Genomic DNA, 23,264 nt, shown 5'->3' on the forward strand with positions numbered 1-23,264 from the left:
TGTGTGTGTCCTGTATTCTGTATGAATGTTCTTCGGGATGTACGTAACCTAGCATTTAATTTGGAAGGTCACTTTATGCAAACAGACTGTGTGTGTCTGTGTGTGTGTGTGTGTGTGTGTGTGTGCGCGATTACTCCTCTGTTCTGTCTCTCAGGAGAGGATGAGAATGACAGATTATCACAGAGAGATGGACAGAATAAGACACAGCCTTCCCATTGACCACATACCTGCCCCTGTTGATCCTTTACTAACAGGTATACACACACACACATAGACCACTTACCAATACAATAACCCTGCGTTCACACAACAAATGACATGTCACTAATGTCACTTGTAGTTTTGTTTAAAATGTATTTGACATTGATTTAGATGTCACATGCTCAGCTTTGTTCAGAGATTAGCAAAGCAAGCCAACTGTACTAGCTACACACACTCAGCAGTCACACCAGCCATCTCTGCTACTCCCTTCCAAGACTGATTTTTACCTCCTAACGTCTCTGTACGCATTCAGTGAGAGATCGTAAATGACACGATAAGATGAAATCACAGGTGTAAGTTTAAGTGTTAAACAGTAAATGGGAACTAAAGTTGTGAGCAGGGAACTGCAGAAACGGACCACACGCACCGGAGGATTTCCCTGCAGGTTGTCCGGATTTGTCAATTTACCGCGTTATAACTAATATCCATAGAACTGAGGAAATCTCAAGTAAGATGTTGCTTTGTTGCCATCGCTGAAATCATGGCTCCGTGTCTCACACGTAGAAACGAATAAAACAAAAATTTAATGAGCAGCAAGAACTGTGTGAGCTTCACATTTTTGTTCCAAAACTACATATATTAACCACTACAGCATTCCCCAGTAACAGCTCAACATGAGGGCCTTTAGCTCATTAACCTTAAGCAGAGGCGTTTACATTTACAGCATTTAGCAGACACCTTTATATTCATCTCACTTATACAACTGAGCAGTTGAGAATTAAGGGCCCAACAGTGGTGGCTTGGTGGTGCTGGGATTTGAACTCACAACCTTCTGATCAGAAGCCCAAAGCCTTAACCACTAAACTAATATTTAATGGTTTCACATGAATGATTTCCTCTGAACATGTTCTTTACAGGATTCTCTCCAGTGTTTAACAGCACAGCAGTTCTTCCTCCAGCACCACGAAACAGCTCCCGATCCTTTTCTCCAAAACTACAGGCCACACTCGCTGTGCTAAAACACACAGCTGAGAAGGTACACACACGCTTTTTGTGTATAATACCTCTCACACATCTTTGCTGATGAACTAAAACATGTCTCTAATTCAGGACCGGGACTTCCTGCAGGATGAACAGATCTTCCTGGACACACTGAAACGCACACCGTGCAACTCAACCTTACAGACATGACGAAAGCTTAAACTGGTGCCATTTTTATTTAAGTTTCTAGTTAAATGTTTTTACACATTTTAATAAAAAGTCTAATCTTATTAACCCTTCAGCCTCAGTGATGTTTATCTCAATTCACAGTAAAGCACTGAATGATAAAACTGAAATATGAAGGTCATTCTAATGCTGGAGAAATCAAATACTTTTACATAAGGGTGAAAAATATTCAGCTTTGAAACAAAACACTTCAGGCAGCTTTTGATTAATAGCTTTATTTATACAGCCTTCATACATTAATGAAATAAGCAATAATAGCAGTCACATGACTCAGTGACCATTCTTCCTTTCACAATTGAGCATCCTTTTCCATCAAGGACGTCACTGAATCTTCATCCTCCATCCCCTGAAACAAAAAATAAATGTTAGTGTCCGGCCCTGAACTCGTACACAGCGTAGCGAGTGTGAAGACAAGCCTCAGGTTACCACGTCTCCACATGATCATTTCAGACAGGGATAACTTTTCTATCATCACAGGCTTGCTCGCACGCTTTCTCCACACCAACACTCCCGCTTAGCAACTGTCGCCAAGCAACCACCCAAACCAAGAACAGGTTTTTCCCTAATCATCAATATACAACTAATCCAAATCTGTTCTATTCATTTAGATTTCATCCTCTGTTTAATTGCTAATCTGCTCAGGAGTTTATACCGTTTATAGCTGCTATAGCACAAGTGAGAACAGGAACTAAACCTGTTTAACCATCTACAACATTAAATGTAAATAAACAGAAGTCACTTTAATAAATAAAAATTGTAATCAGTCAAATTGCTGTGGTACAAGAGGAATAAAACTTCACGATGTGCTACTAAAAGGGGAGAGGGGGGAAAAAAAAAACAAAAAAAACCTCAACCTCTGATTAGTAACATGACTTTCACTGATCCACCTCATTTTATTCCTTGACTTAGCCACTTGTATATGCCAGTGCAGTAAGGTTGTGTCTATGACGCACATTAGAGATGAGAAATATAGACAACTAAGGTTGAGAAATGTTTAATATGAACTTGCTAGTGAGCGCCTGGGAAACATTACTTGTACTTTTTTTTCTTAAAAAAGGCAGGAGTGTTGCAGCAGGAAAAACACTGAAAATCCTTAAGAATTGTGCACCATTACTTTAGTTTCGATATAAAACGAAAGTAAACTTGTACCTAGTCTGGGATTAATCCAAGGTTGATCCGGTCCAGTCACAGCCTGTAAGCGGTGACCTGCAGAGAGAACAGCGTTCAGAGACATTGCACAGAAACCAACGAGGAGACGAAACCTTCATCTTCCTCCTCAGAACAGTGTAGCTTTTAACCATCGTCAGTTATCGCATCAGACGGCACTTCCTATGTAGCATTTTCATCTCAGGAATACCACACGCAGCAATTTATACGGCTACATTCACAGCACGTTAAGCACTACATACCTGCTGGAGCTGATGTTCAAGCTGGATTTTCCTTCCAGGATTCATTTGTAGTGAAGACAATCCACACAATCCGCATCCCTAATAATACAACACCAAGATTAGGATTCCTGCGAATAAGCTTCTACAAAGAGTCAGATAACAGAACATATGATCATATTAAGCCAGAAAAATGGAGTTTGGATTATTTTGCGTTGCACAAAACCGGGCCTCCCAAAGGTCTCCATACAGAGGGGAAATTAACACTTTTTAGCAAAACGTTTCATACCGAGTTTCTATATATATATATATATATATATATATATATATATATATATATATATATATATATATATATATATATATATATATATATATATATATTTATATATTTTTTCCCCAGATAGCCTTTAAGAACGCCTTTGACAAAAGAACGTATTGAAATCATTCTCATGTCTGGGAAGATCAGGAAGCTGATGGACTTTAACAGGAAACAGGCATGCACATCTCACACACACACACACGACACTGACTACATTTACATGCACATCAAAATACATTTACAGTCTATATTCAGGATGCAGCCATATTCTAAATACGATGTTTATATGCGTACAGGCGTCAGAATATTCCTGTATACATGGTGTTTGTAAGTATGCCAGAGCTGCCATTTCTAAATACCGAGCCTACAGCTAAGCATCTGTTAACACCCACAATTCCTTACGGACTGAATATGTGCATATATCTCCTTTCAGTGGATTTTCTTAATAAGGTGTTTACATGCGACAAGATTCCAAATAAAAGACATATTCCAGGGATGGGAATCAGAATATTGTCTTAATCTGAATCAGGCGATCAGATGGTGATGTTTACATGCATGACTCAACACCAAGTCAAATTCTGATTAATATCAGAATACTGATGTGCATGTAAATGCAGCCATTGTTGCCAAATTTATTATATCCAAAAAGACTGGAAGTGTTACAGAATTCCACTGACAAAGGCACAACCCACGTGGTGCTGGCAAACAGTCCCCTGGGTATGTATGAAGCCTTTTAATGAAGACTTAAGACACAATGTACTTAAGCCTTAATTAAATCTGAATTAGAGAATTACACTGCACCATAGTTACACACGCCATTGTTTACATCTCGCTACCTTATTAAAGGTTTTCTGCATGTTTATACTCTATAATAAGCTTTAATACCTCGCACGTGCAGCTGAGTGAAATCTCTTACTGAGGCTTTAATCAGCGCGAACATGACGTCACGCGCCACGTGCTCGCTCGAGCACGTCTCTTAGAAAAAGTTTCCAAACTTTTAAAATCTTCGAAACATGATGCGTGTACATGATGCGTGTACAAAAAAAAACCTAAAATTATTTAATTATTTATTTCAAAAAGAAAGTGAAATAAAGAGCGCGCGCTTCGACATGGTTCACGCGAGCTAGCAAACACTGACTAGCCTAGCTAAGATTTTAGCGTTTTTTTGTGGAAGATTTCTGCAATTTAAGCCAGAATGTTGTAAAAGCATTATTTCTTTCTGTTTGAAAATAAAAAAGGGGGAAAAACCCCAAATACAATACACAAACACTCGGTATTTTAAAATAAATTGATAGCAAAAGCAGATTAGCCCGCTAGCTAGCGATTACAAAAAAAAAAAAATCAGTCTAATTACATTTAGAAATACTTACATTCAATCAAGGCGGTTTTAGAGTGCCCATATTTAAACTTCCAGCATTACACATTTTATTTATGAGCGTTAGAAAGCCAAACATCCTCCTTGCAGCTCAACAACAGGCGGAAAAGAGACCAGCCCAGGGGAAGATGTCAGTATTTATACCGCCTGTGACGTAAAAACCACGTGACTTCGGACCAATGGGATGCGCCGGTGTACTCTCTGCTTTATAGGCGTTTACAATGAACTGAAATCAGTTCCTAATAATAATAATAATAATAATAATAATAATAATAATAATAATAATAATAAAGATGGTCTGTAATTATAATTCCAACCCCTCAATCCAAGGGCGTAGATTTGCTCATGGCATTGGTGGGGACCTAAGATCCCCCCCCCCCCCCCCCCCATCACTGACAAAGATGTACTTTAACAAACTCCAGTTTACTTCAGCCATGGTACAAATGAAACAAGTCTCATACATCTCCAACAACAGACTGCGGACTGGTACCAAAGGGGAAAAAAAACTACAAAACATATTTTCCTAGAGGTAATAACAACCAATAAGCTGTGAGATTAGAGCAGTGATCAACAACATTGATGTCAATAAATAGCAACATTTATCACAGAATAAAAGTATATATATATAACCTTTTAGGCAGATGCTGTTTCCCAGATGCTGTTTCCAATCAGTCAGCTGTGATTTAAATAATAGGCTAAATATATAACCTAACTATTAGTACCACAATGACAGCTCAATCATAATGTCTCTTTTGAGAAGGAGCCAAACACATGCCTTCGTCTCTCGTTAACTGAAATAAACTGCTGGCATATCTGTTTTACATCTATACTGTCCAGGATGTCCTGGTGGACATGGCATACTGCAGCATTGTTTAATCGTACTTGGGTCATTGTTGATCTGAGCCATGTTTTCAGTCTTCTGAGGGCACTGAAACTTCTTTCAGCTTCAGCAGATGACACAGGAATGACTAAAAGTAACCTTACAAGTACCTCAACTTGATCAAACAGACCCCTCACTTCCACTGGCATTCCTCTCAAGAATGTAGCCACTTCTGTACTAGATTTAAATGTATATTTGGACCTGAACATGGCCAGCTGAACCTTTAGAGTCTGCATGTTAATTTCTGGATACTGATCCACAATGCTATCCACCTCTCCAGTGAGCAGAATTTCTTCCAGCTTCTGCAAGACGCCTAGATCTGGTTGATTGAACCTCTCTTGAAACTGAACATCTACACTATCCAACACTTTGTAAAACTCTGCTCTGTAATGCTCCTCAGGTGACTTGGGAGTGTGTGGGCTAGCCCCACCTGTGTATCTTTTTGGTGGCCTCCTCTGGTGAGGGATCTGAATGGGCTCAATGCCAAGAGAGTCCACCATTTGCACTGCTTTATCAAAGATCTCTTTAAATTTTGTTTCAGTTCTTTTCAACTGTAGAGTGGATCTGACACACTCTATTGAGCTTTTCATTCCTGCAATAGTTGCAGTCCGTTTCTGCAGGGATTTGTTGAGACATTCTAGCTCCTCGATAACTTCCAATGCCAAAAGAAGCCCAAGCACTGTTTTGCCCTTTTCAAACCTCTCCTGCAATCCATTTGCCCTTGCACCTGTGTTAGATCCAGTTGCTGCCATCTCCTCTAAGCTTGTCAGAACACTTCCATATTGTGACAGCACTGCTTTGATAGCAGTTCCCCTTACTGTCCACCTGGTTGGGCACAGTGGCCTGAGTGATGCTGATGGGCCCTCTGTATCTGCTGCTACAGCTGAAAACATTGTTTTGAATTTTCCAGACTGTTTGGTTAATGAGCCCAGATCATGAACCCACTCTAAAGAATCTCGTATCAAAGGACTAGCCTGACATGCAGCCTGTGTGATTAAGTTCAGGCAGTGAGTCCCACAGTGCACATACAGTGCCAATGGCTGTCGTTTCTTTATTTCTGCTTGAGCACCTGAATAAGCTCCTGACATGTTTTTAGCACCATCGTAGGTCTGGCCTCTTAAACACGCCATTGGAATATTCAGCCTCAGAAGCACATCCTCAGCTACTTTGGCTATCTCCACTCCAGTAGTTCCTGTGACCTCATATAAGCCAACAAAAGCTTCATGTGGAACCAGGTCCTCATCCACATATCTAAAACATATAGACTCTTGCTCTGCACCTGAGACGTCTTGAGAACCATCTATGATTATGGAATACTGCAGGACAGAAAGAGACTGGATAGTTTGTGCAATATTTCTGACAATGCAGTTTGCTAACAACCGCAAAATCTCATTTTGCACTGGTGGAGAGGTATAGTCATGACAATGGGACAGCCAGTCACAAAGGCAAGGATCATCTTTGGATTTATATTTTAAATGCTGAAACAGGTTACCATCTTCCTTTCCATGGCCACGCAATGCCAAACCCTGCCTGGTGAGGAACTGTATTGAACCCACGATGCTTTGTAAGCAGTGTCTGGCATTATCCTGTTGTTTTGACCAGGCACTTGATAGCTGTGCATCTATTGGAGCTGCTTCTTGAGCACAAACTGTGACTGCATGATGATGGGATTGAGAATTTTGATGGCGTTCAAATCTTTCTAGAGCATTTTTCCAGTTAGTAAACCCTTTGGAGGAGAAAGCAGGATCTGCCTTTTTTGACATAGTACTTTTATGTACAGCATATGTCTTCACACAGTTAAAACAGAGAATCCCCTTCGCTGCAGGGCTATAATGCAGCCATGGATAGTCTTTGTACCACCTCTCCTGAAAATGGAGGACCCTACAGGACAGTGTTTGAACTGGGATGTGTTTGGGGTTAGGCTGGTTTGGCTTATTTTCAATGAGCTCCTGAAAATCTCCACTTATACACTGTTCTTCCTCACTCTCACTGCTCCTCTCCCTGTTGCTCACAACAGATGTACCGGTTTCCTTAGAGATAGATCACATCATACAATTAGTCCCACCCCTCATTTTAAATAGATTACATACATTTCCCTATATTTAAACCATAACGATATACTTAATGAACCTCACCTTTGACCCATTGTTTTCAATGGAGCAAATAATGTTGTTAGTTAAAACTGTGCACTACTCCTTATTGTGCTGCTATGCACATGCTTGACAACAGCGCTAAAGTTTAGAATTCTGACGCATCCCAAACCATGTCGGCGCCAGTGGGCATTAGCTCGCCTTTAACATTTATCACGATGCTAGTAGTCCATTGTATCAAAATAGCATTCAGATTCACCTGTGCCCATGCTTCGCTTTCTGAGCTACAACAAGGCTGAGCTGCCTCTGTCACCTGTTAAATGAGACATTTCATATATACAGTCACACAGCTTCATATACAGCCTATCAGGTCACATTCATCATTCACCTGTGACATCGCTGTCTGAGCTATTTTTGGTTCGGTCACCTGACAAAATGGGATAGCCTATGCATGTCAATTAGAATCGTGCAGACGATTAGCCTGTTACACTATATGGTGTGCACCAAAACCCAACGATATCATTAACGTTATTAAGTTGAACAAATTTCATTAGCGGACTTGACTATAAGTGACTTACAGGTTTCTTTACAAAATAGCTCCTTATATCGACCTTCTTTCTTTTGGCTGCCATCTCTTCGATATCTACGCTACTGTCTAAGTCTGTCGCGCTGCCAACCAAACGGATTGTCACGTGACAGCAAGGTAAGGCACAGCCAATCACATTGCATGTGTTCCTGATAACCCAATCAGAATCAAAATATCAAGGACTTTTGCAACGATAGGAAGATATCTATTGGTAGGACGCCAGAAAGGAACCGAATTTAACCCTTCCTGTTACACCCAATGAGAATCTGTTTTTTAGAGGGTATAAAATTATTGGTGGGGACAATTTAGTAATCGCTGAACATTGGTGGGGACGCGTCCCTTGCGTCCATGCTAAAACTACGCCCTTGCCTCAATCAAAGAAAAACATTCAGCACAATGCACCAGCATTAACTATTTCTTCATATAACAAGTGGAAAAAACATAAAACAATATATATAATTAGTTATAATAATAATTAGTACATAAATGCTGCAGCTATTTAAACCAGATGTGCCGCTTGTTCAGATAAACCAGATTTCTCTATTTCTTAAAAAAAAAAGAAATTGTGTTTAAATGCCTTTATCCTTTATTTCCTTCCCTTCTTCAGCTCCTTTTAGCCACAATGTGCGCAATAAACCATTTAGTTTAGTATCTATCTATCTATCTATCTATCTCTTGCTTTCTATCTATCTATCTATCTATCTATCTATCTATCTATCTCTTGCTTTCTATCTATCTATCTATCTATCTATCTATCATCCTCCTCCTTCTCTCTTGCGTGTGTGTGTGTGAGTGTGTGAGTGTGTGTGTGAGTGAGTGAGTGTGTGTGTGTGTGTGTTTGTGTGTGTGTGTGTGTTTGTGTGAGTGTGTGTGTGAGTGAGTGAGTGTGTGTGTGTGTGTGTTTGTGTGTGTGTGTGTGTGTGTGTTTGTGTGAGTGTGTGTTTGTGAGTGAGTGTGTGTGTTTATGAGTGTTTGTGTGAGTGAGTGTGTGTGTGTGTTTGTGTGAGTGTGTGTGTTTGTGAGTGTGTGTGTGTGAGTGTGTGTGTGTGTGAGTGTGTGTTTATGAGTGTGTGTGTGTGTGAGTGTGTCTGTGAGTGAGTGTGTGTGTGTTTGTGTGTGAGTGTGTGTGTGAGTGAGTGTGTGTGTGTGAGTGTGTGAGTGTGTGTGTGAGTGTGTGTGTGTGTGTGAGTGAGTGTGTGTGTGTGTGTGTGGTATCTCGGTGTCGTCACTAGGGAGAGATCTTTCAGCGGAACTAAATCCAGCTGCTAAACTCCAGCAGTCCCGCAGCCGCCTCCGGTCTCCGCACGCGCGCTGTTTTCTCACCTGCACCGTCCCATCGGATCCGGTCTCACGTCCCGCGGTTTCCGGTGCAGAGCCGGAAACTTCCTCCGGTCGGGATGGACGGAGCTGAGGAGCTGCGCGCGGAGTTCACCGACGCCGCGACCGGGAGACTCAGATTCTCCGTGACCTTAACGGACAGCTGCCTCTCGGTGCGCAAGATCGGCGGGTCGCCCGTGTGGCAGCACGGACACGAGCACGCGCTCGAGCTCGGCCTCGGTGACTGTGTGGGATGCCGCGCGTGCCGGAGTGAGGACGAGGCGGACACGGCGGCGTATCTCTCCGCTTATTTCTACCCGGCGCGGCGCAGTTGGACCGGAGCTCCCGCCGGCCGCCAAAGGGTGGAGCACCGATTCCGGGTCCTCACCGGGGAGGACGCTCGAGCCAACCTGGAGGAGGCGGAGAGGTGGGCGCGCGCTGTCAGACACCGCGCATCACAGCGCGTGCAGGGTCTCAGAGACGGTGAGGAAAAGTTTCATAAAAAAGTTGCACATTTTTCTTTCTTTTTTTCTTCTTCTTCTTTTTTTTTACTCAGGAATTTAACTCAGTAAATCAGCCCTGCAACATACAAGAGCTAGCACGTGCATCACACACGGCACGTGAACATCCTATTAAATACCTATTAAATACATACGTCATATGACCCTTTAATAAATACAGAAAACTTTTTTTTTTCTTGATACATCTGTATTAACTGCACCATCTTTATGAAGGGGATCATCACTGTGATCATGGCAACAGAAAGAGTTCAGGAACTTCTGAGAAAAGAAAAACATTTCTGAGCAAGAGAAGTTTTTTGTTTTGTTTTGTTTTGTTTTTTGTGCAAAAATGATGTTAACACTAATGTAGATTTAAAACTAGAAGCATTTACACAAAGCACAAATTCACACTTCTTCAGTTCTTCAGTCTTGATGCAAAACTGCAGTCAGTGTTCTGATATAAAACAGTTTCATAATTATTAGCTAGCTTTTTTTTTTAGTTAAATATATAATGGCATGTAAGAGACTCAATCATGTCAATCATGAATCTTGACCAAACAGAGACATTCATGGAGCGTTCTGACTCTGGAGCAGGAACTGAAAAGGTTCTGGGAACTGAAATGGCTCTGGTGGAAATGTGTTTAAGATCATTGCACTGATTCATCAACCTTAGCTTAAATTCTTTATTAGCAAGATCAGCATTTTTTTCATTCATCATTCATCTGGCTCAATAGGCTCGCCTCTGCAGTCTTTCAGTGTGTGTGTGTGTGTGTGTGTGTGTGTGTGTGTTAAGAGGCACCAGGAGGAAGAGAGCTGGAAGTCCTAACACTAATGTGCACTTATATATTGTGCTGTAAAAGGCGCATGGCTCAGGATTCTTGGCGTGAAATAATCTATAACTAACAGGGAGAAATCTGACTTTTTACATTCAGTATTCTGTCTCATCTGTCTTCTGTCTGTTGGACCTTTTCTTGCATTTTGACCACCTGTGCATGAAAATGACAGAATTGCACAACATCAGATTACTGTGGATGGTACCACGTAGAAACCATGAAGATGGCTTTGGACTGCAATTGATACAAACAGTTTTGCACTCAAGTCTCCATCAGTGAACAGTCGACAACTTCAACAAAATAGACTTCATATTAAAGCTATAATGAATTTCCTGGTTACACAATTACACTATTTGTCCATGTAGTACACAGTTAAAGAAGGGAATTATTTATAATCACACTATTCTTTGTCACCCAGATGAGGATGGGTTCCTCTCGAGGTTTCTTCCTCATGATGTCTCAGGGAGTTTTTCTTTGCTACCGTCACCTCTGGCTTGCTCATTAGGGATAAATTCATAAATTTAAAATTCATATCCTGAGTTTGTATACTTCTGTAAAGCTACTTTTTGACAATTTGTGTCCACTGTTAAAAGCGCTATACAAATAAAATTGAATTGAAGTGAAAATTGAATTGAATTGCTTAATAGTGATCCCACAGCAAATGTTGTTATGATGTTAAACACTGATTTATTAGTTGAAAAAAAAAGTGATGATTATAGAAAATGTCCTAAAATGAGTAGACAAAAGAAGTAGCTTGGATTTTGGTGGAGCTGCAGTGTAAGGTGATAAGAAAGGCAGAGCGAGTGGAACATCAGTAGTGCGAAAGCGTCACGTGGAAGTACCTGAGGGTTCTCTGCTCTGATTAACTGGATCAGAGATGGAGCTCCAGCAGCTGCTGTTGCTTCTTTCTTTTCGCTTTATCTTCTGTGGTCAATTTTCTTTAAAACAAAGAACACTCTTGTTTTTTAGTTAGGAGATTTCTGAATTTTCCTTTTGTACTAGTTTCCTTTAGCCAGTTCATTGACTGTAATTGTTTAGGTGACCTCAAAGCTACAAAAGTACAAATCAGAATTAGCCACCTGCTCACATCAGCTCCCCTTTTACCCAGAACACAGAAACGGAAGTGACCTCATTCCTGCTCTCTCTCGGCCTCTCAGTGTCCGAGCATGAGCAAAACTGCATGTAGTTAGAATTTCTACCATTTTATGCGCACTGTTTTAGTGTAGTAGTGTATGTACTACTACATACTAACTCTCATTATTTTAATGGTAAAAGGTACAACATTCAGGTTTTCTTGCTCACTATTCTCCATCATATAAATGAGAAATCCAACATAAAAATAGTGGACCCGCTGGATTCAAAGTCCCAGAATGCAATGCAGCTATAGAGTTACAGCAGAGACTTGGCTCTAGTGATCTATGAGATGACGAGTGTGATATTAGTGCGAAAGTTGAAGCTTTGGAAGCTGATCTGTCTGAGCAGAGTGTACAGATGAGGAGGTGAGAGCTGGACAGACTAAAGGACTAAAGCTCTGCTGCATCACTCTCTTTAGGCAGAGATGAAGCAAAGGCTAAATCCCACTGCACTGCTATCAGCAGGTAGAATGGCATTGTGGGTAATGTAGTAAACTGTTAATCAAAGTGAAAATAGAACAACATGTCAATGAAGAAGTTTAAACAAAAAAAGTCACAATCATAAAATAAATCTTTTGCATAAGATGACATATTTATTATAAATATTGATATGCAGGTTGTTCAGGGTGGATTTTTCCCTTTAAAGGCCACAAGCTGTTCACAGACTGAGGAGGAGCTCTACCGCTCTAAACAGGTGTAAATGCAGGCAAAATGTTCATCACCTCGAAAATATCACAATCAGCATCTTTTTATAGCATCTCTGTTGCTAAGCTGAAGCCTGAACCAGAGCTGGAAATGGCTGCACGTGGTGTCTTTAGTCTAATGAGCTGATGTAAGACTTAACGAGTGAAATGTGAGCTGTAGCAACATTAAGAGTTTATTAGACTCAAAATAATGATGTAGATCTGATATTACAGCCACACGCTAATTAGCTCTGATGACTGTAGACACTTGGTTATTTACTGAATGTTCGCAAACAGACACCAATGTTATAATCTCTGTTTTCCTATTGATCTTGCTCTAAAAAAGAAATGGCACCCCTTGGTAAACTGACACTGATTGGTTGCCAGTGACTGTCGTGTTGGATTATACTGTATGTAGTGTGGTTGAAGCTTCTAGTACATAAATGTTATAATTTCTGAAACTCGATTCCATCATTATCATAAATCTACATTCACATGAGCAATTTTTTTCTCTGATGATGAAATAAGTGATGAAATAAATACAGTTGTTGCCGTTGTTGGATGTTTGCTGGCAACTGGAACCCCTCCCCGTCCTCCATCTCTGTCACATACACATCAGACGTATGTGTAATTTATAAGCTTGTTTTAGCATGCGTGATTCCGAGCTGCCTACAATGCAGATTTTAACAGCACGCATGTATTTCAAATGAGTTTTTTAAGATGGCAAAGCTACAAATCCGTCTAAGCATGATGTCTAAATGGCTCTTTAGAGATAAAGCAGATGGCTGTGGGGCACATGGCCTCAAATTCGGATTATAGATTTCTCTAAGCTTTATCTGTGTGCAGCAGTGGGATCTGCATATCAAACATCTGGCCTGATGTTTGGCTTTTGTGTTCTCCTCCACCAGTAACTCTAAAGGTCACCGCTGCCTCTCGTTAGCATTCATTTGATTTGACGTCACTGGCTGTGGTCTCTACTCTGGACCAGTTTCTCATCGAATCTTCATTCTAGATCAAAAATGTTTTTTATATGATCTTATTGCATTCATTACACATTGCTCCACTAATCTCACATTAGAACATGCAGCTGCGCTCTAGTCATTACATGCAAACACACACACACACACACACACACACACAACCACACACACACACACACACACACATACACACACTAGGACATCAGTTCAGAGGACTTGTATCAGCTCAGGTTGATATCCAGATTTATATTAGTATAGAATCCACCACCAGTCTCAGTGAAGAAGGCGAGGGCTCTGTGTCTCTCAAACTTAGTCAAGGAGGCGTGGCCTATATGTCTGTCAGTCACAGTGAAAGAGGCGTGGCCTCCCACTTCTCACAGCCAGAAATGTTTGCATAATACTGTATCACATCAAAGCAGCTGTAAATCATATCACATTGCATCATTAACTGTTCTTAATGTACCTTTAACTGAACAGAACGATGCTTTAAGTAAGGGGTGTCCAATCTTATCTGCAAAGGGCCGTTGTGGGCGCAGGTTTAAGCAGAAGCCACGCCTGAGTCTACTGAAATCAACTGATTAAACAGGTGGAATCAGGTTTGGCTCCTGCTTGATTGGAATGAAAACCTGCACCCACACTGGCCCTTTGCAGATAAGATTGGACATCCCTGCTTTAAATGATGTGATGAGAGATCAACACTGATAATTCACCTCTATAACACTGACCCACACTTTACACTTTTGATTCTGGTTAAATACTTTATCTTTTTTACAAATAGTTTTTAAAGAAAACTAAATAATGTGATACATATGGTGTACTGAGACATCACACACACACACACACACACACAATTGTGAACTAACATGCAAGGCTGCACATTAATGACGCTGACTTGGATTTCAGGCTACACCTGGCTCTCAGCCACACACACACACACACAGGACCATTAACACTGTCTAGTCATGCACAAAAACACATAAACACAGTAATGTGGGAGAAGCAGAGCAGAAAATAGGAAACTGCTCTTTCCTGTGATGTGTCTGACTGCAGAAGTCAGGGCAGAATTTTTATTAAACAATTTTTACAGGACCCTACAGAGGTCCTGAATCTTTTCCCTCGTGCCTTGGCTTTGAATTTATGGATTAAGAGTGATGATAAATGGAATGGTGTGTACTGTATAAATAATGGATGTGTAAATGATCTTGGTTTTCTCTTCTTACCAGCTTGACACACATGCTCTGGGAGAAAGATGTAGTGGTTACAGTGTGTGTGTGTGTGTGTGTGTGTGTGAGTGTGAGTGTGTGTGTGTGTGTGTGTGAGTGTGTTGGGCTCATTTTTGTTTACAGGAGAAAATTAACAGGCTCTTTACAGTAATGACAGTAGATTTAAATCAAGTCTCTTTAGCATAGCTCAAACAATGTTATGGGTTAAACCTAACACACGCATTGTAGTACTTAATGACTTAATGTAATATTTCACAACTGCTTATGCTAACTGAAGCAATGTTTTTGAGTCAAAGCTAACAGCCTTCCTGTGCTAGCTGAAGTAATGTTTTCTAATCATAGCTAACAAGCTGTTTATGCTAGCTTAGTAATGCCTAGCTGAAGTGCCAGTTTTTGGGCCAGGTTACATGTTTTTAAACAGATTAAGCTTTTAAAAATCTTGAGTATACGAAACCTAAATCTGATTTGAGCTTTACAGCATGGTGTCTAAAAGCTCTGCCTCACTGCTAACTGTTCTTTTCTGTTAATGGAAGCTGCACTCAGATCAGATTTCCTGCTTTCACATGTATAATTCATAAATGTGTGCTCAGGAGTATGGGTCTTTGGGTTATAGGGGTAAAATGGAAAAACAAATGCTGAATTAAAAACAGATTATAGAAGAAGGCAGGTTTCCTTTACTAAATGAAGATAATACATTTGTTTTAATGCTGTTCAGTAAAACCAAAGATGTTCCACAATGTTTTATAGACAGACAGCTAAACAGGAGCGAAGTGAGGAAGTGAAGAGTCTTCCTGGATCTATATTTCATCTCTCTCTTTCCCCATCTCTCTCTCCTGTTTGATCCTGACATCTGATCCGTTTTGTTCCACACCTCTTTCTATCTGTATCATTCAGGGGTCCTGTGTCAGGAGAAACAAATTGCTTGCTCGCAGTTGTTGGCTTGGTTTTGTCATCTGCACATCTTACACAGCAAAAAGTCAAGGCCTCACTGCTCATGAGACAGCTGTCATCACCTTCACCTCCACCAGCCTCCATCTGTTCACACACTGCAGGAGCTTGGAGCTGAATCAGTAACGTACTAGACTTCTGAATATTTCCTTTTGCTGTAGTCTGACTGTGTGTTACACAGGTTCTATGCTATATTTGATTTGGGTCTTACCATTGAGTTCCCAATCCTAATCTACCTTGTCTACTAGTGCCTAACTCTATTGTCCAGAATGATTCTGCAGGATTCTCGGTAAATCTCAATTTACAAATTTGGTCTGGCATATAAGAAAGGCTTTGCCTGAGAAAGGATTCAATGCTTTATGGTCATCACCTTGACTTGTTTCATTTGGACTCATTCTTGACTTGGTCCTGACCCAATTAAGACTCAGACTTGACTTGATCTTGTCTAGTCCTGGTCTTGGTCTTGTCTTGAACTTGCCAGTGGTGGTCTTGGCTACAGCTCTACTTGTCACACTGTAGGAGATCCCAAACAAATTCTGAGTTCTATAACAGGCTGTCAGACTGTATGAGGAAGATCCTCGGTGGACCTGTGATGAAAGAAATTTTCTGCATTCTGCTTATGTCATCAACCAGCATGATCTGGAAATCAGCTCATGCAGAAAATGGACAACTGGGAAGCATGATTTACCAGAACTGTATCTGAACGGAGAGTTTCTTTGGCCTGTGATGAGATGTCAAAGAGATGTTTTCTCTGCTGCCACAATTCAACAAACTACTCTTTTTTTTTTAAATCCTATGTTTCATTTTTACCTTTAGCCATCACCACTACCGTATTTGTAGCTGACCTGTGAGTTTCACATCATCCTATGATGTACTGTTAGGAAAATGTAGGAACATGAGAACTTATGATTGTGTGTAGAAGAGTGATTGTTATGGGGTGAGCTTTTGTTGCAGTGTAATGATGCCACATCTGAACAGTTACTGTAATAATATTTTTCATAAATTTGATTCCTTATCACTGACTCAATATAGACCCAAGAAAAAAATCAGTCGTTAGGTGTAATTAGCTTTCTTGGTTCTTGTGATCTCTACATCTTTCCAAACATTTCCAGAAATTACTCATTTGCTCCAGCTCTGCATCCCTTAGATGGTACTTTTGTTTCACTTGTCATGGAAAAGTGATCAGCATGTTCAACACCGCCAGTCTCCATCTGTTCACACGCTGTAAGAGCGTTATGATACCGAGGATTGGCGTGAAAATGTCCCTGAAGCCTAATTAAAGTTTCACAAAGTGGAAGATGTGTTATTGCTGTGCAGGAATGTCCAATGACACTCTAATGTCCTCTTGTTGTTGTTTTTTTAAAAAATCTATCTCTGTAGTGTTGTTTTCGGTTAAAAAGCGTGCTGAACAAAAATGTGTAATTGATATACAGGGCCTTGTTGAAGATCTTAGTGGATGATCTAACGAGTATGTCTCTCAGTGCACGACACAATGAAATGCAAGCGATTAAATGAAAACCTGTTTAAAAACTGGAAATTGTCACGCCAGTATTTGTTTTTATCATGTTTTTATCATCTCTCTCCATCTCTCTGTCTCAGGGGTTGAGTTCAGTTTTGTGTGTGTCTCTAACGCTCTCAGGTGTTGAGTTCAGTCGAGTGTGTGTCAGCCGGAGTGTGATGGTGTTGGTGAATCCTCAGAGTGGACGAGGCCAGGCGATGTCTCTCTACACTGGCCCTGTACTGAGCATGCTCACTGAGGCAAACATCTCTCACACACTCATCACCACAGGTCTGTCGGTATCACACACACACACTCCCACACACACACACACACACACACATTTCTCAGCTCTGCTCCTCTGACAATTTTTTTCTGAGTGACAAACCCAAATCTGTCAGGAAGCAGTGACCCTACACTGCAGGAGAACGCTGTCTCCATCAGGACAGAACAGTCTGCGGTTATATATAGATGCAATATTTTTATGCCATGGCCATTTTTAGACCAATATAATATATCAGTGCACAGACAGAGAAAGGGAGTGAATGTGGATCAGAGAGCCGCCTAAAGCCAGGGTTCTAGTCTGCAATTTTTATGGAGCAGTCAGAGACAATGGCTGACAAAAAAAAAGCACGAAGGGGCATATTCTCCTCTTTCCTGACACTTTATTTAGCGCAAGTCATAGAGTATCAGACCTGAGTAGTACACTATTCTTGCTTGGAATTTGCTGTTATGAGTTATCAAATTAATAAAATTGTGTGTGTGTTCAAAATCCCAGAGAGATTTATAATTCAGGAAAATACAGTAGTCATTAATTATACAGTACTTTTGAGATCGTCCTCTCTCTCTCATTCTGTATGTTTTAGCTGATGTGTGCAGTGGGTCCATCCCACAGGATCAGTGTAGAGACAGCAGCTCAGGTTTAATATAGAGGAAGACAGCTGATCTGAACGATGTACACACTGACACACGGAGAGAGTGCTGACTCAGCGCTTCCTCCCTGTATGATTCTTTCTTTCACTCTCTCAGTCTCTTTATCTCTCCCTTTGTCCTTCTTTCTCACTTCAGCTCCCAATCTCGTCATCTCTCTTTCTATTCTATGTGTGTGTGTGGCTAGTGGTTCAGTGGGTTAATCTACTAAGACAGATCTTTTAGAATAATTACACACCCCTGGAGCAGTGAAACTTCACTGACCCATATTTTCACAAAACAGATGCACATACTTGAACTTTCCTTCTGAAATAAAAAAGTATGGTTTTCTCTCCTCAGAGCATCAGAACCATGCACGTGAGTTGGTAAGAAATGCTGACCTGTCACAGTGGAGCGCCATTGTCATCCTCTCAGGGGACGGTCTTCTGTTTGAGGTTGGTGTTTATGTGTGTGTGTGTGTGTGTGTGTGTGTGTGTGTTTGTTAGCACATAATTGGGTGGCGTGTCCTGCAGGTGATCAATGGTTTGATGGAGAGGGAGGACTGGGATGAAGCGATCCGCACTCCACTTGGCATTCTCCCTGGAGGATCTGGCAACGCACTGGCAGCATCAGTGCACCATTACACACAGTGAGTAGTGATATAACACATGCACATATTTCAGTTTTACAGAGGGTAATGTTAGATTAGGATCTGGCCACCAGACTACCAGAGAACTGCTGCCTCCATACACCTCTCATTTTCGGGGTTGTTAGATACTCGTTCTCCTGACTCAATTTTTGGAGAGACATTGCTGGATAAATAACTAAACTTCACTAACAAAGCAAGCTGAGCCTCCGCCATAACTCAGAGCAACTGCATCAAATAGCTGCATTGCATTCTGGGACTTTTCCAGCTTTTGCACCAATGTCTTCCCTATTTTTATGCTAGAATTCTCATTACTATGATGCTTTGTTTACAGGAGCTAGCAGCAAAATCTGACCATTACCCCACTTGTTTTAAGATCATTGAACATTCTTTCCTATTAACAACCATTGTAACTGGTCTAGCAGTAGCAAAGACTCATTGTGATATCAGCATGGAAGACAACCACTAACGTCTCACAGTGATAACTTATATACAACACCAACCAACAAATTAGTACCAGATTTCTTGTCAACCAGTAAATTACAAAGAGAGCAATCTTTGAATCATCCTTAATCAGACCCATATATCCTGGGGCCAGTGCAGTGCTAGTGTACTGTTTTAGCTTGCGGTGTGGATGAGTGCTTAAGTGACATAAGATGGAGTCTGAGAGTGCTAATAGGGTCATTTATATGCATAGGACACAGGAAATTAAACAGCAGAGGATCTATTCATTACCCTAAGCACCCAAAGTCAAAGATTTTACATAGCTTATGTGAGACAGCACAGACAGAAGGAGTTGTAGTCCATGATGGAGGATGGGATGTTCTGTGTGTGTGCGTTAGAGGTTTAAATTACTGACAGTAAAATATGTCCCTCTGCCACTCTCTGTACGCATTGAACATAGCAATATTTGACATAAAATCCTATTTGTAATACAGAATAAATCCCCATTGGAAATCTACTTTTACGTGTTTCAAAAACAACCGTATCAGGAGATGCACACTAAATTTTGTTGAACTGCAAAGTGCAATGACAATAAAGGCAGTCTATTCTATTATATTCTATTTAATTCTAAATGCTTGTCTATATGTGTTTGTGTACATCCTATCAGTAAATATTGTGTATGTGTGTCCCAGAGCTGGCCCTGCACTGGGTGAAGACTTGCTGCTAAGCTGTTGTTTCCTGCTCTGTAAAGGTCTGGTGTGTCCTCTGGACATCGTCTCTGTGTGTCTCTCCTCCGGGCCCCGTCTTTTTTCTTTCCTGTCGCTTGCCTGGGGCTTCGTGGCCGACGTGGACATTGAGAGCGAAAAGTTTCGCAATGTCGGTGCCATGCGCTTCCTCGTGGGCACTCTTCTGCGCCTGGCATCTTTACGCACCTACCAGGGCAGGCTGGCATTCCTGCCCGCAAGAGAGGACTCCAAATCGTCATCGATTTCCTCTTCTCCTGCTTCACATCCTCGTTCCCTTTTTTGTCCCTCTGTTCAGTGTATATCACACATGCAGCGGCAGAACAGCAATCAGCATGAATGCACAAGTGAAAATACACGCCATAACTCTAATGGTGATGATTTCTTACTCTCCAAAAATGAGTCAAAGGATGGCAGACTACCTGACAACCGCTTGAGCCCTATTGGAGATCCCGTGCCAACAGATTGGACCATAGAAAAAGAGCAAGACTTTGTTCTGGTTCTGGCGACCTGCCACTCTCACCTGGCAGAGGAGCTGATGGTGTCACCGGATGCACAGCCTGACGATGGGCACCTTCACCTGCTCTATATAACAGCAGGAATATCACGACCAGCCTTGCTTCGACTCTTCCTGGCCATGGAGAAGGGGACGCACCTCACATGCGAGTGCCCACATCTGATTTACCGGCGTGTCCGAGCACTGAGGCTTGAGCCAATCACGAAGCCTGGAGTCATTACTGTGGATGGGGAGCAGGTGGAGTACGGGCCAATTCAAGCTCAAGTGCACAAGGGATGTGCCAGGATCATATGTGGATGACCTCCACCTAAAAACATGGATGAGCTAAAGAGGCCATTCTAACTGATGGTGGAAAATGGAATTAACCTCAAGTTGATCTTGTGTGGTTTAGACATGGTCTTTTTACCTGATGGTTGAGATGTGCAACTGATTGTTCAAGCTCTTGCAGAGCATCATGGATACACATGCTGGTGGGTTTGTAAATCTAATACGAGTAAGTTTTTTAAAATGTATATCTGCCTGATATTAGATACTCTGCCATCTAAGCTCAGCTGAAGCCCACATCATGCTAAGAGCTGCTTTGACTTAACAGAAACATGGGTTTAGTCCCATAACAATTCTGTTTAGAACAACCAAAGGTACCTTTTTCTACTTTCCCTCTTTTCTTTTGTTTTTAATGCCAGGTTGGTCTAGCTGATGGGCATGTGCTGGTGGATATGTGTGTGAGTTTTATAGAAGTATGTTATGATCCTGACAAAAACACATACTAGCTGGCTTGAACCCACTCTATAACAGTGCTCATTTGGGGTTTTTTCTACATTAATATCTCTCAGCTAAGTGTGAATATTGTATAGAGAGCCCTAATACAGGAGAACATGAGAATGGCATCAAAACATCGTTCAGGGCTTGCATGGGGAGCTGAAAATGGCATTGTGTTGGTGGTTGTAGAACTCTATGTGACAAACTAGAACTCCAGTTATTAACTGTTGACCTAGAGTGAGTGGTTCTAGAACTTTAGCTAACAGTTTTAGAACTCCAGTTGATTATTTATGACCTAATGTCGGTGGTTTTAGCCCTCAACACGAAAATATCACACGTGAAGTTGGTAGTTCAAGAAGAACAGCTAATATGTTTTGTAATATTTTGGTTTTAGGACTCCACCTCGTAACATCAGAGCTGTGGACAGTGGGTCTAAAAACCCAGTTGATAATTAATGATCTCAGGTCAGTGGTTCAGGAATAATTCCAGACCTGAAACTCTGTGTACTGACCTGAATCATGGTTCTAGAGCTACAGCTGATAATCGCTGATCTGAAGTTGGTGGTTTAGGAACGTCGGTTGATAAATACTGGTCTGAATCTGGTGAATGTAGAACTTCACTGACCTACAGTTGGTGGTTTTAGACTGCCAGATGATAATTTGGTGTCCTGAAGTTGGTGGTACTAAAACCTGAACTGATAATTCCTGATCACTGGTCCCCAGCTGATAACTCCTGATCTAAAGATGGTGCATTTTAACAGATGACTGATTCTATGGGTTTCGATTTCCAGCTGATAATTCCAGAGTTATGTTTATCTTTATTTTTTCTGGACAGTTTTCAAGATTTAATATGTTAGAAAATCTAGAAAAGCAATAACAATGGTAATCCACAAAAAAGCTACTCTTACTAATGGTACTGTAGCAGAAACCAATAACAAAAAAACATGTCCTCCTATTACCAATAGTGTGCATTAGATTTTATGCAATTTTTTATGCCATTAGTAATGCATTATATTCATACAGCAATTACAAATAATTACAAGCACTTTTTACGGGCTTTAACAGAAAAATTATATTGAATTTACATTATAGAGCTCTCCTGATATTAAAATACTTTTAATCTGTGCTGTTATATAATAATAGCAATATTTAATATAGTACATAGCCTATTATTAGTAATAGTAGTAAGATACTATATAACGACATTAAAAGTTAAGCCAAATGGTTTACTATTTAAATTTAGTCCTTCTTATCTTCTTGAGAATCTTGAGTACAATAGTACTGATTGTTCATCAAAGAACACACACACACACACACACACACACAAGTTTTGAGCCTATAGATCAATAAAGTTGTCAGATCTATGTATAAAGATCACCTTAATGACTGCACTGTCCGAAAGGTCATGACCCATAAATCAGTAGAGTGTATGAGACTGTGGTGCTATCTCTTGTACAAAAAAAAAAAAACCAGATATCTACTTTCAGGTCTGACATCATTCACTCAAAGTTAGCTAAGAATTTCAGGTTGTATTATTAAGACAACTACACAAAATGTTCTTTTATTTTTTTTTCATTTGCAATATTCTCATTTTTTGTTAGATAATAACGCTGTAAAAGACGTACACCATAATAAAGTATATTAAAATCTTTTTTCCCTTTGGCGTTTTTCCCTGAAACATTTACATATTAAAAACTTAACTACATTTGCTCTATAACAGTATTAAACTTTCAGACCTATCAGATTTGTGAAATTATAGTATAACATTTTTTTTTATCTGTTTAAGGTTATGTTTAATGTGGAATTTCCTATTATTACTTTTATTACAGCAACTATAACTGGGAAGTGGAAAGTGGTAGCTCAGTGGTTAAGTTGTTGGATGCCTGATTAGAAGATTGAGAATTCAAATCCTAGCACAGCCAAGCTGCCACTGTTGGGCCCTTAACCCTCAACTGTTCAACTGAATAAATGAGATAATTGTAAGTTGCTCTGAATAAGGATGTCTGCCAAATGCCATAAATGTAAATCTGTAAATAGTGATTCAATCACCAGGTTCGCTGTCTCTT

The 23,264-nt window shown here is 40.6% G+C and overlaps 2 protein-coding genes, 1 long non-coding RNA gene and 2 other non-coding genes across 6 annotated transcripts in view; 2 read left to right on the forward strand and 3 right to left on the reverse strand.

The window, feature by feature from the left end:
• LOC113534673 (fas-binding factor 1 homolog) overlaps positions 1–1,476 on the forward strand; it is a 13,464-nt gene extending 11,988 nt beyond the window's left edge. For both annotated transcript variants that reach the window (XM_053231548.1, XM_053231549.1), the window contains 3 exons: positions 155–254; positions 1,119–1,237; positions 1,312–1,476. In XM_053231548.1, the coding sequence (XP_053087523.1) occupies positions 155–254; positions 1,119–1,237; positions 1,312–1,392 (300 nt within the window). In that variant the 3' untranslated portion in view covers positions 1,393–1,476. The remainder of the gene's footprint in view (positions 1–154; positions 255–1,118; positions 1,238–1,311) is intronic.
• Positions 1,477–1,627: 151 nt separating this feature from the next.
• LOC113534314 (uncharacterized) lies at positions 1,628–4,645 on the reverse strand. The gene is made up of 4 exons (XR_004577534.2): positions 4,506–4,645; positions 2,838–2,915; positions 2,578–2,634; positions 1,628–1,774 (listed from the first exon to the last, which is right to left on the reverse strand). It is a non-coding gene; the product is annotated as an uncharacterized LOC113534314 (long non-coding RNA).
• On the reverse strand, positions 1,839–1,911 carry LOC113534841 (small nucleolar RNA R38). The gene has a single exon (XR_003403535.2). It is a non-coding gene; the product is annotated as a small nucleolar RNA R38 (small nucleolar RNA).
• Positions 2,703–2,781, reverse strand: LOC113534843 (small nucleolar RNA SNORD49). The gene has a single exon (XR_003403536.1). It is a non-coding gene; the product is annotated as a small nucleolar RNA SNORD49 (small nucleolar RNA).
• Positions 4,646–9,265: 4,620 nt separating the features above from the next.
• Positions 9,266–23,259, forward strand: LOC113534313 (sphingosine kinase 1). Its single transcript, XM_026927007.3, has 5 exons — positions 9,266–9,866; positions 17,323–17,472; positions 18,451–18,545; positions 18,624–18,739; positions 19,873–23,259. Exons 1-5 carry the CDS (start codon positions 9,464–9,466, stop codon positions 20,738–20,740), a joined length of 1,632 nt encoding a protein of 543 aa, XP_026782808.1. The 5' UTR covers positions 9,266–9,463; the 3' UTR covers positions 20,741–23,259.
• Positions 23,260–23,264: the final 5 nt, after the last annotated feature.

This window comes from Pangasianodon hypophthalmus, chromosome 29 (genome assembly GCF_027358585.1).
Source record: "Pangasianodon hypophthalmus isolate fPanHyp1 chromosome 29, fPanHyp1.pri, whole genome shotgun sequence".
Taxonomy (NCBI): Eukaryota; Metazoa; Chordata; class Actinopteri; order Siluriformes; family Pangasiidae; genus Pangasianodon; species Pangasianodon hypophthalmus.